General features: G+C 56.5%; 1 protein-coding gene across 12 annotated transcripts; it reads left to right on the forward strand.

The window, feature by feature from the left end:
• Positions 1-1633: 1633 nt before the first annotated feature.
• MST1R (macrophage stimulating 1 receptor) lies at positions 1634-15351 on the forward strand. Of its 12 annotated transcripts, none has more exons than XM_015076979.3 (20): positions 1636-3149; positions 5990-6178; positions 6259-6387; positions 6565-6735; positions 7040-7200; positions 7564-7729; positions 7843-7979; positions 8410-8571; positions 8668-8761; positions 8917-9129; positions 9230-9376; positions 9456-9618; positions 9765-9866; positions 9942-10148; positions 10511-10591; positions 10743-10924; positions 11008-11117; positions 11383-11548; positions 11956-12092; positions 14579-15351. In XM_015076979.3, the coding sequence occupies exons 1-20, from the start codon at positions 1917-1919 to the stop codon at positions 14832-14834; spliced, it is 4206 nt and encodes a 1401-aa protein (XP_014932465.3). In that variant the 5' UTR covers positions 1636-1916; the 3' UTR covers positions 14835-15351. The 12 variants fall into 12 exon arrangements, 11 of the variants coding, with proteins under 11 accessions (XP_014932465.3, XP_026894554.2, XP_026894557.2 ...); XM_027038753.2 differs by having other exon boundaries at positions 9945-10148; XM_027038756.2 differs by having other exon boundaries at positions 9765-9842.
• Positions 15352-15523: the final 172 nt, after the last annotated feature.

Raw genomic sequence — 15523 nt, forward strand, 5'->3', positions numbered from 1 at the left:
CAGCGGAGAATGTTTCATTTCAATTTTACCCAGCATGAGTGTCTTTAATCATGTTGACTGTGGAACACATGATTTTTTTTATGGGTATTTATTCATTTCCGGGCCAATTCTAGTTAGAGAAGGGAGTGCCATTTATGATGCCTGAGGCTCTGAATCCTCCCAGCACTGGGTGTGGCTGCCCAATCCTGTTTCCTCTCTCTCCCAGGTGCTCACTGAGCTCCAGCCCCAAGGGGGAGGGGAGTTCAGCACTAGGAATGGGGAAAGTGGGGACTCAGGTATTCAGAGTCAGCTGTGCTAGAGTGGGTATAGCATATGATCTGTGGGACCCACAAAATGGACCAGGCATTGACTGGATCAGGAGGGCTTCCTGGAGGTGGTGCCATCTAAGCTGCAAGAGAAGGAAAGGAAAAAGGTGCTCCTGGAAGGAGGAACAAGGAATATTGTCTGGATAGGGGAGTAGAGGAGATACAGCTCCAAAAATCAGGCTGAATGAATCCTGCTGGGCTGAAAACTCCTCTCTCCCCCACCCCTCTTATGCTCCAAAGCCCTGGGACCCACAGTTCACAGGTCCCTCAGACCTCAGTGTAGGGCCACCCTATGAAGCTTCCCCTCCCTCCAGGGTTAAGGCCCACCTGGCTAAGGGGGCTGTCAGGCTGACAAGGTCCCCCAGAGCCCCCTTTAAATGTTAGGAAGAACCAGTTACCAAGGAGCAACCGCTGAAGTCCATGTACAAGAGGCAAGGTTGCCTCTCCTCCCCCCAACCCCATATGCCTCACTCAGACTGAAGAGAGAACTGTGGGCAGTCACCTAGTTAGAACTATATCCTCATTTCAGGGATGGAGAGACTCAGGCCCAGCATAGCTTACAGAGCAGGTTAGAGGTGCCCTGTCAAAGCCCATGTTTCCCCCATATCAGGGGGGCACTGCAGCACAGCCAGCAAAGGCAGCCAGCACTGTGTGTTTTGTTAGCCCCATCCTGCAGCTTCTGCCTACTGAGGCAGTGGTGGAGGGACCATAGCTAGGGTTGGGCCTCCCCATAAGCTGCCTCTCCTCTGACTCTAATGTCCAGCCAGCAGGGTAGGTCCTAACTCATAACCTCTACCGCCTTGGGCAGGCAGGAGACAATGCATCTTCCTGTGATACCATCCAGTCATTGACATCCCAGGGCAGGCCCAGAAAAGGATGGCCCCTGCCCTGAGAGGGTTTCACTACTCCCGGGGGCCCCCACCTCTCCCCTCCGGTCCTCCACACATTCTTGGTCTCTCAGGGGCCTCCAGGCCCTGTTCTGGAACCAGCGTCTGAGTGTGTTGGCTGTATACTGGTGCCAAGGGCAAAAATAAGCCAGGTGGTCCTCAAACCCTCACTGGTGCTGGGGTGACTTCCGACCCCTCCTCACTTCAGCCCAGTCGGTCGTGAGCGGCGGGAAGGGAAGGCTCAGACTTTCCTACCTCTCTCTGGGCCACTCCAGGCACACTCACCACATGCCACTGAGAAAAACGCCCCCAAGAGAAGGTGTAGGTAACAGGCTTTCGAAGGCCTGGAGAGTCGGGTGGGAGGAGGGGCTGGCTAGGCCGAGCCTTCAACGGGCCCCGCCCACAGTTCCGCCCACGCACCCTGGCCCCGCCAGCCCCGCCCTGCGCCCTCCTGCCGACTTTGCTCAGAGTGCCTGCTTGGAGCAGCAGCTGAGGCAGGCAGGTGAGGGGACCTCTTCGTTCACTGGCGGTGTGTATGTCCACCTGGTGCCAGGTGCTCAGACCCGAGGGCAGGGGAGGGCGCTGGACATCACGCTGGGGGTGGGTCAGCTGCCCGAGGGCTTTCAGGACCGGCTGCGGACTCAGGTCCCAACCGGGACCTTGAGTCTGCTCCCAGCCAGGCCCAGGCCTCCAAGAGTCCCTGCAGGGGCCCAGGTGGGCCTCGATGGAGCTTCTCTCGCCGCCGTCACAGCCTTCACTGTTATTGCTGCTGCTACTGCTGCCACCACTGCTGGCCAGAGAGTCCTGGCAGTGTCCGCGCACCTCCTATGCCGCCTTGCGCGACTTTGACGTGGAGTACAAGGTGCCCAGCTTCTCGGCCGGAGGTCCGGTACAGGCCATAGCGACCTACGAGGGCGGCAGGGACGGGAGTGCCGTGTTCGTGGCTACACGCAATCGCCTGCACGTGCTTGGGCCTGGCCTGCAGCCAGTAGAGAGCCTGGCCACAGGTCCTGTTGGAGACCCGGGCTGTCAGACGTGTGCGGCCTGTGGCCCGGGCCCCCACAGCCCGCAGGAAGACACAGATGCACAGGTGCTGGTGCTGGAGCCAGCTCTGCCCGCACTAGTCAGCTGTGGCTCGAGCCTGCATGGGCGCTGCTTCCTGCACGAGCTAGAGCCCCAAGGGACAGCCCTGCACCTGGCACCGCCAGCCTGCCTCTTCTCCGCCAACCACAACCAGCCCGAGGACTGCCCTGACTGTGTGGCCAGTCCTCTGGGCACCCTCGTGACCGTGGTTGAGCAGGGCCATGCCTCCTACTTCTACGTGGCATCCTCACTGGATGAGACGGTGGCCTCGAGCTTCAGCCCCCGCTCAGTGTCCATCCGGCGCCTCAAGGCCGATGCCTCAGGATTCGCACCGGGGTTTGCCGCGCTGTCCGTGCTGCCGGAGCACCTCGCTTCCTATCCTATCCAGTACGTGTACAGTTTCCGCTCCAGAGCCTTTGTCTATTTCCTGAAGGTGCAGCGGCCCAGCGTGGCAGCTGCCCCGGAAGCCTTGCACACACGCCTGGCACGGCTCAGCGCTGCTGAGCCCGAGCTGGGCGACTACCGCGAACTCGTTCTCGACTGCCGATTCGCACCCAAACGCCGGCGCCGCAGGGCCACTGAGGGAGGACAGCCCTACCCAGTGCTGAGGGCGGCCCACACAGCTCCAGTGGGCAGCAAGCTAGCTGCTGAGCTGAGCATCGCTGAAGGCCAAGAAGTGCTATTTGGTGTCTTCGTGGCTAGCAGAGACAGCAGTCCCGGTGTGAATCCCAACTCTGTCGTCTGTGCCTTTCCCATCGACCTAGTGGACACTCTCATCGAGCATGGTGTGGAGCGCTGTTGTGAGCCTCCTGTCCCCCCTGGCATCCGGCGAGGCCTCGACTTCTTCCAGTCGCCTAGTTTTTGCCCCAACCCGGTGAGCAGAAAGAAGGGGCCCTCACCTGTGAGCAGGTGGTAGAATCCAGTAAGAGGGTCTGGGAGGGAGGGAGAAGGGCAGGAAGGAAGACGTTTTCTCTTCCACCCAGTTCCTTAGTGCTGGGGGCAGGTGGGGGTGTGGAGGGCGTGAGGGAATCAGCCAAGCACAGGCTATACTGGAGGCTCACCTACTAGCCAGACTAGTCTCTGTTTCTCCTCCATTTTGCTCTTTCACTCTCTTAGGTACTATGGCCTCTGATTTTTTTAGGTAGTTTCCTAGATTGTGTGAGAAGCAGATTGCATCACAACTGTCTGGCAGAGACACTGCCTAACTCCGGTACAATGATCCCCTCCTACCTGCCCACCACACATACCCTCAAGGACATACACAGAGATGCTAACAGATTCACACAGATACGGCTGCTCACCAACACAGTTTCTCTTTCCCTTTGGAAGCACTGTTTTGTTCCGCTTTCCAAAGAGGGTGGGGCAAGAGTTGTCAGAGGATGCCCCCACCCCATTCCAGGGAGCCTCCTGGGCCTTGGAAGTTTGGGGGCTTGTCAGAGAGCCTGCATGGCTTGGGCTTCACAGACACACTCGTCCCTGATTGTCCTCTGTGGAGTGACTGGGGGAGGACCAAGGACATGGTGGGAAGGCAACTTGGCTCTAGTAGATTCCAGGAAGCTCACCCCAGTCTTGTGCAAACAACTGTAAACATCTGGGGATGAGTAAAGGCTTAAGAGGGGCTGGTTGGAAGTGGTTCACCATGAAGGAGTCCCAGACTTTCTTTCACTATGGTTGGGGCCCTGCTCTAGTTCCCCATCTCACCCCAAGTAAGAGGTCTCCCGGCCATCGCTGAATTGGGGGCTTTTCCCAGCAGATCCTACCCAGGTTCTCTCCAGCCATGGTGTCAGGGAGCTGGAACAGAGACAAACAGGACATTCCTTAAAATGCTAAGGACAAAACCCAAACTGAGAGCCATGGAAACAGTCCTACCCTAGCTTGTAAGAGGTAAAACCAAGACAATGGGGTGAACAGCACTGGATAAGTAGTCTTTCAGTGAGCTCACTCACAGTCACTGCTCTGAGTCTTTGGCTGCCCTGTGGCTCTGCTACTTCTGTGACGTTCCCCACTGACTCCTTTCTGGCTCTTACTAATGCCTCAGAGGTGGAAGGAGAATGTACGAACAGCGAGGAGTAGGGCATCTCCAGCCTCCCTCCCTCAGCTGAGTCCATCTGGGTTGAGGAGGCCCTAGGGGGGGAGATCCCTCGTCAGGGCCTGGGCAGCCCTGCCTGCCCTCCTCTCTTCCTTCTGGGGGAGTCTGAACCTCTCACGGACTTGGCTGGTGGTCAGTGGGTCAGAAGACATCCAGCATGAGTTGGCAGTGCTAGGTTCGAGGAGGACTGATCTCAAGATGGCCCACAAGCTGGCCAGGGAGGTGTGTGAACCAGCCTGTACAGTGTTTGTCCAGTGACTGGGCATGTAGCCTCCAGGGCAACACCCACTGTGTGCTGATTGTGGCTGGCCTCAGGGAGCCTGTGGGACTCTGAGCTGGCACCTGCCTTCCATGGGTTCAGGTGGGATTTGACTCTGGAGCAGTCACCCTCCTTTGTGGGGCACTGGACACTTGAGTCATGCTCTTAGGAGCCACAGGCTGGCTTATAGACAAACCTGAAAACCCAGAGCTAAGTCCTAGGACCCAGGGGCAAGCAGACAGGGGTGTGGTCCTGATCAGGGTAGGGCCTCTTTGCCACCCCTCAGCCCCACCTGTTCCTGAGTCATGCTAAAAACACCCGCTGGCTTCCGGCTAAGGTCAGGCCCCTTTCCTGCCTCAAGTGAGGACAGAGTCCCAGTTCCCACCCATCCAGGCTACAGACCTAGAGTGTGTGGAATTTCTGTGCCCAGCTCTGCACCCCCAGGGCTCCTGATCAGCACTGAGGTCTCAGGACTAGGTTAAGCATACTTGGTTTGATGGGAGCCCCAGGGCTGGCAAGGGAATGTGGCAAGCCCCAAGGCTACTGAGCCCTGCCTGTGCTTTGCACCCAGCTCCAATGCCTTGCATCATACCCTGATATGATTTCCCAGAAGCTTCCACAGTCCTGCCTTGGTGCCTTGAGTGCAGTCCCCCAAAACACCTTCCTATTAAGAACAGGTGACAGGTGTTTCCCAATCCCTGGGGCCTAGCCTTCAGGCCTTGGTTTTTCCCTTTTGTATCTGAAGGGGATTCAGGTTGCAGCTGGAGGTACAGGAAGATCTTTGGAGTCTCAGGGAGAAGAACCATGTTACCAGCCCCATGCTGGCCAATTAACTTCAGAGTTTAGCCACCTTAGGCTGGAGAGAAACAAGCCCCCAAAGGGGACAGGGTTTGCTGAAGTACAGGGAATAACCAGCAGGGGGCAGAAGAGGACTCTGCTCAAGAGCTCAGACTTCTTGCCCGGCTCCTCTCCTGAGGGCCTATAAGGCCTTGGACAAGTGACCAAACGGTTTCTGAGCTCATTTCCTTATCTGCAAAATAGGGGTGTTGAAAGCACCCACTTTACACAGTGGTTGTGAGGCAAGAATGAGGTTGGGTCTGTGAGACTCTAAGTCATTATCAGAATGGACATGGCAGGTCAGGGCAAGGCATAGCAGACGCTGGCCTTCCAGCCTGGGCCTTCCTTCCTGGACTTACTACCTCTGAGAGCCCCATAGGTGGGAGGGGGTGGGTAAGTGGCAGACCTGGAGTCTTATCTAGCCAAGTCAGGTAAGGGATGGGGGTTTGGGCTGCTGTGGTCACTGACAGAGATCCCAAGGGGTCAATGTGTGAGGATGAGCCCTGACTCCTTACCCGACTCTCCTCAGCCTGGCCTGGAGGCCCCCAGCCCCAACACCAGCTGCCATCACTTTCCTCTGCTGGTTAGCAGCAGCCTATCACGTGTGGACCTCTTCAACGGGCTATTAGGACCAGTACAGGTCACTGCACTGCATGTGACACGCCTTGACAATGTCACAGTGGCCCACATGGGCACAACTGATGGGCGCATCCTGCAGGTAGGACCCCCATCTCCACAGCTCCTTGTTCCTGGGTCCCCTTCCCCATTTCCATTTTGCTCACAGCTAACCTATCCCAGGTGGAGCTGGCCAGATCTCTCAACTACTTGCTGTATGTGTCCAACTTCTCACTGGGTGGCAACAGGCAGCCCATACAACGAGATGTCAGTCGCCTTGGAGACCACCTGTTCTTTTCCTCCGGGGAGCAGGTAAGGTGGGACTAGGGTAGGGCCTGGGGCCAGGGCTGTGGAAACAAAGCCTCCCCATCTAATCCAGGGAGGCACTGACATACAGGTCTCACCACCCTGACCTACGATGGGACCAGGCAGTCTCTGGGTCTAGTTCTCCCTCCAGCCACCCCTGAACCACCCCTCTGCCACTCCAAGGTCTTCCAGGTACCTATCCAGGGCCCTGGCTGCCACCACTTCCTCACCTGTGGGAGTTGTCTGCGGGCACAGCGTTTCATGGGCTGTGGCTGGTGTGGGGGCATGTGTGGCCGGCAGAAGGAGTGTCCTGGCTCCTGGCAACAGGATCATTGTCCACCTGAGCTTACTGAGGTATGACTTGCTTGGCAGGGCCCAGGTAAGGGTGGGACAAGCTGGGCCTGGAGTGGGGGTCAGCATGTGTTAACCATGATCCTCAGGCCTGGAATGTCCCCAATATCAACAAGGAGGGTATTCTTGTCAGAGGGGATGGCACATGCAAAGACTTAGAGGCAGAAAAGTGCCTGACTGAGGACTACAAGTGACCTAGGAGACTTGGAGGGAGGGCAGGCAAGGGGCATAGCAGAAAACTCTGGGGAAAGCAGACAGCTGAGAGCCCAGATGCACACAGGGACTCAGGCTCTCTCCCTCTCTTCAGTTCTACCCCCAGAGTGGACCCCTAAGGGGCAGCACAAGGCTGACCCTGTGTGGCTCCAACTTCTACCTGCGCCCTGCTGATCTGGTGCCTGAGGGCACCCATCAGGTCACCGTGGGCCAAAGTCCCTGCCGACTGCTACCCAAGGACAGCCCAAACCTCAGGTACAAGCTGGTCTCTGCGCTTCCTGTCCCTGACAGGGGTGACCAAGCAGCCCCTTCCCTGTGAGACCCTGTCTTCTGCTTACTGGGGGCAAGGAGATATCAGGCAAACTGCAGTGACTCTGGTTGCTTGGTGTCTAAGGAGACCTCTCTGTCCCTGCTTGAGCCTGCATATGCCCTACCTGTCTGTTGAGGCATGGAACTGGGCAAGGTTAGTCCCTGCCTCACCAGATCCTGCTTGCCTTGGAGGAAGGCACGAGTAAAGAGATACCATCCTCAGGCTCAGAGGAGACCTGTGGTATGTATCAGGCATACAGCCAGGCCTGTGTGACCCCTGGCTGACCTTGGGTTCCCCTGGTACCCTAGCCCAGTGCCCCGGAAAGACTTTGTAGAGGAGCTTGAGTGTGAGCTGGAGCCCTTGGGCATGCAGCCAGCTGGGCCCGCCAACATCAGCCTCACTGTGACCAACATGCCACCAGGCAAGCACTTCCAAGTGGATGGCACCTCCATGCTGCAAGGCTTCTCTTTCATGGTGAGGCCACCTTGCCTTGTCTGTACCCTTGGCCAGCCAGGCAACGTGGGCAAGGAAGGGCTTGGAGTGGAAGGCCTTTTATGCCAAGCTAAGCCACCTCTATGTCTTCTTAGGAGCCAGTGCTGACAGCAGTAAAACCTCTCTTTGGCCCACGGGCAGGGGGCACCCGCCTCACCTTTGAAGGCCAAGGCCTGTCTTTAGGCACCAGTCAGATGGTGCTGGTCAATGGGACTGAGTGCCCACTGGAACAGTAAGTGCCAACATGCAAGGGGAGGGGAGGCCACAGGGCTCCCCACTCAGGGAGCCCTTACCAGGTGGGCCTTGGATCCTACCAGGGCAGAGAGAGCAGAGCTCAAATGGTCAGTGTAGGGAGCAGGTCCAGGAGGAAGGGTCTGTTGCCCCCTCCAGCCCACGGGTGGTTTGGGGATGGTGAGAGAGCCCATCACAGAGTTAATTGGCTCTAGCCAAGGCTTTGGGGAACCTTTTCTGCCCTGCCTTCTTCTTGGAAGCCTTAAAGACCCTGTCTTCAAACAGACTCATTGATAATGGGCAGGGTGGGAAGATGACCAACAGAAGAACTGAGAGGGATTGGCAGACCTTAAAGGAGGTGGGTCTGGCCATCACCTGGAGGGTGATCCTGAGACCAATCCTCCCACCCCTACCCCCACGCCGTTCTGCAGGGTCAGCGAGGGGCAGCTCTTATGTACTACGCCCCCTGGGGCTGCTATGGCCAGGGTTCCCATTCACCTGCAGGTGGGGGGCGCTGTGGTGCCAGGCTCCTGGACCTTCCACTACCTGGAAGACCCCATTGTGCTGGGCATCAGCCCCAACTGTGGCTACATGTAAGTGCCACACCCTTGCCCACTCTGGTCTCCTAAGGAATGAGGGAGGCAGCCTCAGAGAGCACCCCAAGCCCACCACATTGCTTTCCTCCACAGTGGCTCCCATGTCACCATCCATGGCCAGCATCTGACTTCAGCGTGGCACCTAGTGCTGTCATTCCATGATGGGCTTATGGCAGTGGAAGACAGGGTGAGCTGTCACTGGCAGCTGCCAAATGGACACTAGCCAGGAGGGAGGAAGGCTGGATCAATCCTCTGAGTTCTAGCTCTACCCCGTGCTGGGCTGAGGAGACTGGGGTGGCCGTAGGTGGGATGCCTAGCTAACCACTCTCGCATGGGCCCTAGCAATGTACAGGGCACCTCCCGGAGCAGCATCGGTGCCGCCTGCCCGAATATGTCGTCCGAAGCCCCCAGGGGTGGGTAACAGGGAACCTGAGTGCCTGGGGGGATGGAGCTGCTGGCTTCACGCAGCCTGGCTTTCGCTTCCTGCCCCCACCCCATCCACCCACCACTGACTTTGCCCCACTGAAGCCCGAGGAGCACGCTGTTAAGTTTGAGGTAAGTGTGGGGGATGGAGGTCAGGGACGGTGAAGGGTTAGGGCTGAAGCCTTGCCCAGAGGAGATGGGGGCACTGGCCAGTCCTTATGACTCTCTGCAGTATATTGGGCTGGGCGCTGTGGCTGATTGTGTGGACGTGAACGTGACCGTGGGTGGTAAGAGCTGCCAGCATGAGCTCCGGGGGGATGTGGTCATCTGCCCTCTGCCTTCCTCCCTGCAACTTGACAAGGATGGAGCCCCACTGCAGGTAGGCAGCTCAGCTGGCTCTCCACATGAGACATGGGCCAGGGCTTGCAGGCTGGGCCTGAGCTGCCACCTGCCCCCAGGTCTGTGTGGATGATGGATGTCACATCCTGGGCAGGGTGATACGGCCAGGCCCAGAGGGGGTCCCACAGAGGCTACTCCTTGGTGTCCTGCTGGCCCTGCTCCTGCTTGTGGCTGCACTGGCCGCTGCGCTGATCTTCAACTACTGGCAGAGGAAACAACTGGGTGAGCTCTCCACTCCCCTCCTGACTTGGCCTATACCAAACCATGGCATCTCCAAGTCCTCTTTCTGCCCAGGCCTTGGAGGTCTGCCCATACCTCCTGGGGACTGAGTTTGGAGAGGCTGGCCACCAGGGGCTGTCTTTCCACAGTCCTTTCTCCAAACCTAGATGACCTGGCATCCTTGGACCGGACCACTGGAGCCATCCCCTTGCCTGCACTCTGCTCAGGTTCTGACTACAGAAATGGCCTTGGTGAGACGGGGGAGGTGCTGAAAGCTGGGGCCACACCCTCTGTTCCACAGGCCCCTCACTTCCTCTCCTCCACAGCAGCCCCTGCCACTCATGGTCTGGATTCCACCACACAGAGCCACAAAGCATCCGTCTCAGACAGTGGGGACGGGTCCTGTGTCCCACTGTTGCAGACAGAGTCCATCCAGCTTGGGGACTTAGACTCTGCACTCCTGACCGAGGTCAAGGATGTGCTGATCTCACATGAGCAGGTGGTCACCCACAGGGACAGAATCATTGGCAAAGGTATGGGGGCCAAGCCAGGTGGGGCTGGGGCAGAGATGGAGTCCTGAGATGACATGGACTCAAGGGGCATTTGGGCAGGACTCTGCTCTGGCCTTTCCACCAACCTTTGTGACCTCGGGAATACCACGTAATCTCTCTGAGCCTCCATTTGCTCATCTGTGAAATAGTAATTAGTTCTGTCTTCAGTGGATTCTGGTGCAGATTAAGTAGGCATGGGAGGGGTGCAGGCTCTGTCATTATGTAGCTGCTATTTGTTTTTAATATCACATCGGCCAGTTGGTGCTCTGAGGTTTGGTTGCCAATGAGAGGCTGTGGTGTGCACCCTGAGCATTGGGGCCCTCTCACCATCTCCCCCTCACCAGGCCACTTTGGAGTTGTCTACCATGGAGAATGCACAGACAAGGACCAGAATCGAATCCATTGTGCCATAAAGTCGCTGAGTCGTAAGTAGGGAAGAGGCTAGGAAGATCCCCGTCCCTGCTGTGCTACCACCTTGATGAGTAACCCTGAACAGGAGAACTTTCTTCTCCATTTCTCCATCTGACCCTGGCAAAGGGTCTTCCTGCCCTGAGTCTGACTCAAGCCACTCCACAGGCATCACAGAGGTGCAGGAGGTGGAGGCCTTCCTGCGCGAGGGGCTGCTCATGCGTGGTCTGCACCACCCAAATGTGCTGGCTCTCATCGGTATTGTGCTGCCCCCTGAAGGGCTGCCCCAGGTGCTGCTACCCTATATGCATCATGGAGACCTGCTTCAGTTCATCCGCTCACCCCAGCGGGTCAGTGCTCGGGTCAGGAGACTTGGGCAGCAGCTGGGGATGAGTTGCTATGCCCTTGCCTACCGACCCACCTGTGCCCCTAGAACCCCACGGTGAAGGACCTCATCAGCTTCGGCCTTCAGGTAGCCCGTGGCATGGAGTACCTGGCAGAGCAGAAGTTTGTGCACAGAGACCTGGCTGCTCGGAACTGCATGTGAGGGGCCGGAGCATTTGGGGTGAAGGAAGGGGGCAGGGCACCAGGGTGCACAGCTGCCCAAAGGCATCTCAGGGAAGGGCCCACGCTCCAGCCCTTGCTGTGCAGCCCTGGGCATGTCCTCCCCTCTCTGGGCCTCAGTTCTCCTATCTGCCCAGTGCAGGCTTAGATTGGACACGGTGGCTCTGAAACCCTGTGAAGGCCTGGAGTAAATGGGTTTAGGGCCAGGTGGGGGCCAGTCCTGAGTATGATCCCCTGCTCTCAGGCTGGATGAGTCATTCACAGTCAAGGTGGCTGACTTTGGCCTGGCCCGTGGTATCCTGGACAAGGAGTACTACAGTGTTCGACAGCATCGCCATGCTCGCCTCCCTGTCAAATGGATGGCACTGGAGAGCCTGCAGACCTACAGATTCACCACCAAGTCTGATGTGGTGAGGCCCCACCTGCCCCAGAGTCCACATGGCCTCAGTGTCCTGGGAGAGCACTTGGCCTTGCCCTTTTAGGTCCAGATGATGATCTGAGCCCAGGGAATCCCTAAGCTGAGCAGCCCCCGCAGCCCATTTGCCCACCTCTTGAGCAGGTCTAAGATAGAGCCCTCTTGCCACGGCAAGAGGGGGCTCTGAACTCATTGGCTCCTTGCAGACAATACAGGGCCTACAGGCCCAACTCTGGGCAGGGTCTGGTGATGAGAGGAGACTGAGGAAAGATGCGTATGAGATACTGAGGAGCGGGCTCTGATTGATTTCCAGCTGGAGGACTCTAGGAGATAGAAGACCTGGGGGGCCCACCTATCCCCAAATTTGGGGTAAGAGTTGAGTCTCCTTTCTCCTTCCCACAGTGGTCATTTGGTGTGCTGCTGTGGGAGCTGCTGACACGGGGCGCCCCACCATACCCCCACATTGACCCTTTTGACCTCACTCACTTCCTGGCCCAGGGTCGACGCCTGCCCCAGCCTGAATATTGTCCTGATTCTCTGTGAGTATGTGGAGGTGGTAGTGGGAGGGAGCTGGGCCCCAGAGACAAGGAAGGGACAGGAGACAGTGTTCTTGCCTGGCTCTCAGACTGATCCTCTGGTTGACCTGGAAAGGGACCCTCTCTGGACCTCAGTTTCCTCATCTGTGGACTGGTTCCACCAGCATTTGGGGCTGAGTGCTGGGAGGAGATCATGGTTGCCATGGTAACAGTACTCCCCACTCAGAGTCTGGGTTGAGGCCAGTGATTTGATTTCTCAGCACTCCTCACCCCACCCCCGCTAAGGGGGGCCTGTTTTCCATCTTTTCCATTCATTTAACCTCAAAGAGAGGTTCCATTAGCTCCCACACTAGCCCCCACCCCCAACATCTCCCTACTGGATATAGTTTCAGATTCCCTGATCCCAAGGCATGGTAACAACTATGAAACAGTCACTGTGCCTGCCCAGTGGGTCTGTGCCGGGGTTCAGCTTCAGAAGCAGTACACGTGCCTTGTCTGTGCCCAGATCTTTGTGGTTAGAACAGGAAGAACCAGGTCACAGGTAAAGGTAGTTGATGATTCCAATCTCAGACTGTGCTCTAGAAGGGTACGAGTAACCCTTCTTCCCAGCCCCTGCCTGCCTTGGGTTTGATCTTTATTATTCATTTCACTAATGCCTCTGGTTTGAAGTAAGTGAAATCATCTTTACTACCCATCTGCCCCTGGGTCAGGTTCCCTGAAACAGACTCTCACCTGGAGCTATATATACAGGGAGTTTATTGATAGACTGGGGGAACCTGAGTCCTCTGAGTGGGGAGTACTATTACCATGGCAACTGTGATCTCCTCCCAGCCCCAAATGCTGGTGGAACCAGTCCACAGATGAGGAAACTGAGGCCCAGAGAGGGTCCCTTTCCAGGTCAACCAAAGGATCAGTCAGAGCCAGGCAAGCAGAGAGCCCAGGGAAGCAGGACTGGGCAGGTGGAGAAGTTGGGCTGCCATGCAGATGCCGCAGAGGCTATAGCCCATCCTTGGGCTATAGCCCAGGGGGCTGCTTGATCTGGGGTGGCTCTTTGGAGTTTTAAGAAATATATATATATATGTATATGTGTATATATATATGTATATATATATACATATATATATACATATATATATACATGTATATATATATGTATTTTTTATTTTATATTTTTTAATTTAAAAAAGCTTTTTAATGTTTATTTATTTGGGGGAGAGAGAGACAGAGCATGAGCAGGGGAGGGGCAGAGAGAGGGGACACAGAATCTGAAGCAGGCTCCAGGCTCTGAGCTGTCAGCACAGAGCCTGACGTGGGGCTTGAACTCACAAACTGCAAGATCATGAACTGAAGTTGGCTGCTTAACCAACTGACCACCGACTGGGCACCCAGGTGCCCCTTTTAATGTTTTTTGAGAGAGAGAGAGAGAGAGAGAGAGAGAGATAGTGTGTGAGCAGGGGAGGGGCAGAGAGAAGGGAGACACAGAATCTGAAGCAGGCTCCAGGCTCTGAGCTGTCAGCACAGAGCCCAATGTAGGGCTGGAACCCACAAACTGCGGGATTGTGACTTGAGCTGAAGTCAAACGCTTAACCAACTGAGCCATCCAGGAGCCCCAGAGTTTTACGAAATTTAGATCAAGGGGCCAGGTCCTTGTACTGGACATTAATAAGTCACTGGTCATAGTGTGAGCTTGGGGGAGGCAGTTACTTTCTGCCTGGGGTGATTCCTAGGGAGGGCTTTAGCCAAGGGTCAGCAGCACCCACTGGGAGGATGAAGGGGGATCTGGGTGGACCATCACAGCATCCACTAGACCAGACCAAGTCTCTTTTCCACTTGAGGCCTCAGTTTCCTTATCTGTAAAGTTTGGATGATGACAGTACCACCCTCAGAGTCTGAGAATTATGAGATTATTGTGTGTAGGGCACTTAGTGTCATTTAAGGCAGAGGCAGCATTTCCAAGATGAAGAGGCATGTATTGGGGCCCACCAGGTAAACCCACAGAAACAATGGCTGGGCATCCCACATGTCCATGTCTCAGGACTTTTAATCTCCATTTCGCTGGACATGGGCTTCCTTCCTAGAAGACCTAAGATGATAACTGATAGCCTGTGAGCTGCGCCTTAAGCTAAGTAAGCACTTCACAGGCATCCTCCCACCCTATGCCGCCACAGCTCTGTGATCAGAGGAGGATCCAGAGACACAGAGAGGTTAAGAATCTTGCCCAAGATCACATTGCTCAGGTCACACCGGGGCTCAGGAGTCCAAGCTCTTAATCCCTGGGGCAATTCAACCTCTGCCACGGTGGGGAGGCAAGACTGGAACAGCAATCACAATGCTGAGAAGAGCTGCCTCTGACTGGGCAATGCTCTGCACTAGGCCCTGTTACCTGTTCTCGTTCCTGTGCGGCCTGCCAGAGGATTAAGAGCAGGTGGGCAGCCCGGAATCTCTGGGTGGGGATGTGCCCTGCCTCTGACATGCCCCTCTCCCCACAGGTACGCAGTGATGCAGCGCTGCTGGGCTGCGGACCCTGCAGGGAGACCCACATTCTCAGCGCTGGTGGAGGAAGTGGAGCACGTGGCGGCCAGGCTGCTTGGGGACCACTACGTGCAGCTGCCTGCAGCCTACGTGAACCTGGGTCCTGGTGCCTCGGATGAGGCGAACATGCACCCAGAACAGTCGCAGACCCCACCCGTGCACAGGATCGCACGTTGGCCCTGGCCTTCCTCAGAGCCACCACAGCCCACATGACCTCTGCCCTAGGCAGGCCCCAGGGATTGGACCTGCCTAGCAGCCAGGGAGTTAATCCCAAACTGTCTCTAGGCCATGCCAGGCCAGGGGCAGCCTGAGCTGGCTTCTGCCCTGTCCCTGCCCCCTTAACTTTCAGGGGTGACAGGAGGGAGCAAGGCACTTGTCCCTTCACTCCAGAGAGGGAGCAGTGAGAACGATCCTTGATGCGAGGAGTATTTACAGCATACCTGGTGTGTGCTTGACCTTCTGGGCACAGGGGACTTAACAGTGACCGCACAGACACTGGCCCTTGAACTAGTAAATGCACCAACGAATCATCAAGTGCAAATTGTGGTCAATGCTATGAAAGAAAGACAGGCTGCTTTGAGGGAATGGAGGTCAGCTTTAGAGAGAGAATAGAGGTGAAAGAAGCCTCCCCAGGAGGTGACATTTCTGCTATAACCCTGTCAGGTAGGAACTGTGCCAGAAGCAGAGGTGGGGGAAGACAGTTTTGGGCAAAGTGAGCAGCACATGCAAAGACTCTGAGGCTGGAAAGGGGTTGGATCAGTAAGAAGGCTCCAGAGAACAGGAAGGGTAGGGCAAGGTGCTAATTCAGGTTACAGGGCTCTGGGGACTTCTTGATGGAACCAAGAGGGGTGGGTTGAGTACCCAGGCATGCAGTAGTCAGAATGGCTTCTCCCACTGCCCAG

This window comes from Acinonyx jubatus, chromosome A2 (genome assembly GCF_027475565.1).
Source record: "Acinonyx jubatus isolate Ajub_Pintada_27869175 chromosome A2, VMU_Ajub_asm_v1.0, whole genome shotgun sequence".
Taxonomy (NCBI): Eukaryota; Metazoa; Chordata; class Mammalia; order Carnivora; family Felidae; genus Acinonyx; species Acinonyx jubatus.

Excerpts from the sequence above, each read along its gene's own strand:
- MST1R (XM_027038749.2), top strand. The coding sequence starts at position 1,917 with ATGGAGCTTCTCTCGCCGCCGTCACAGCCTTCACTGTTATTGCTGCTG. Across the intron at positions 6,179-6,258 it reads CTGATGGGCGCATCCTGCAG|GTGGAGCTGGCCAGATCTCT; the intron begins GTAGGACCCCCA and ends AACCTATCCCAG. Across the intron at positions 7,980-8,409 it reads ACTGAGTGCCCACTGGAACA|GGTCAGCGAGGGGCAGCTCT; the intron begins GTAAGTGCCAAC and ends GCCGTTCTGCAG.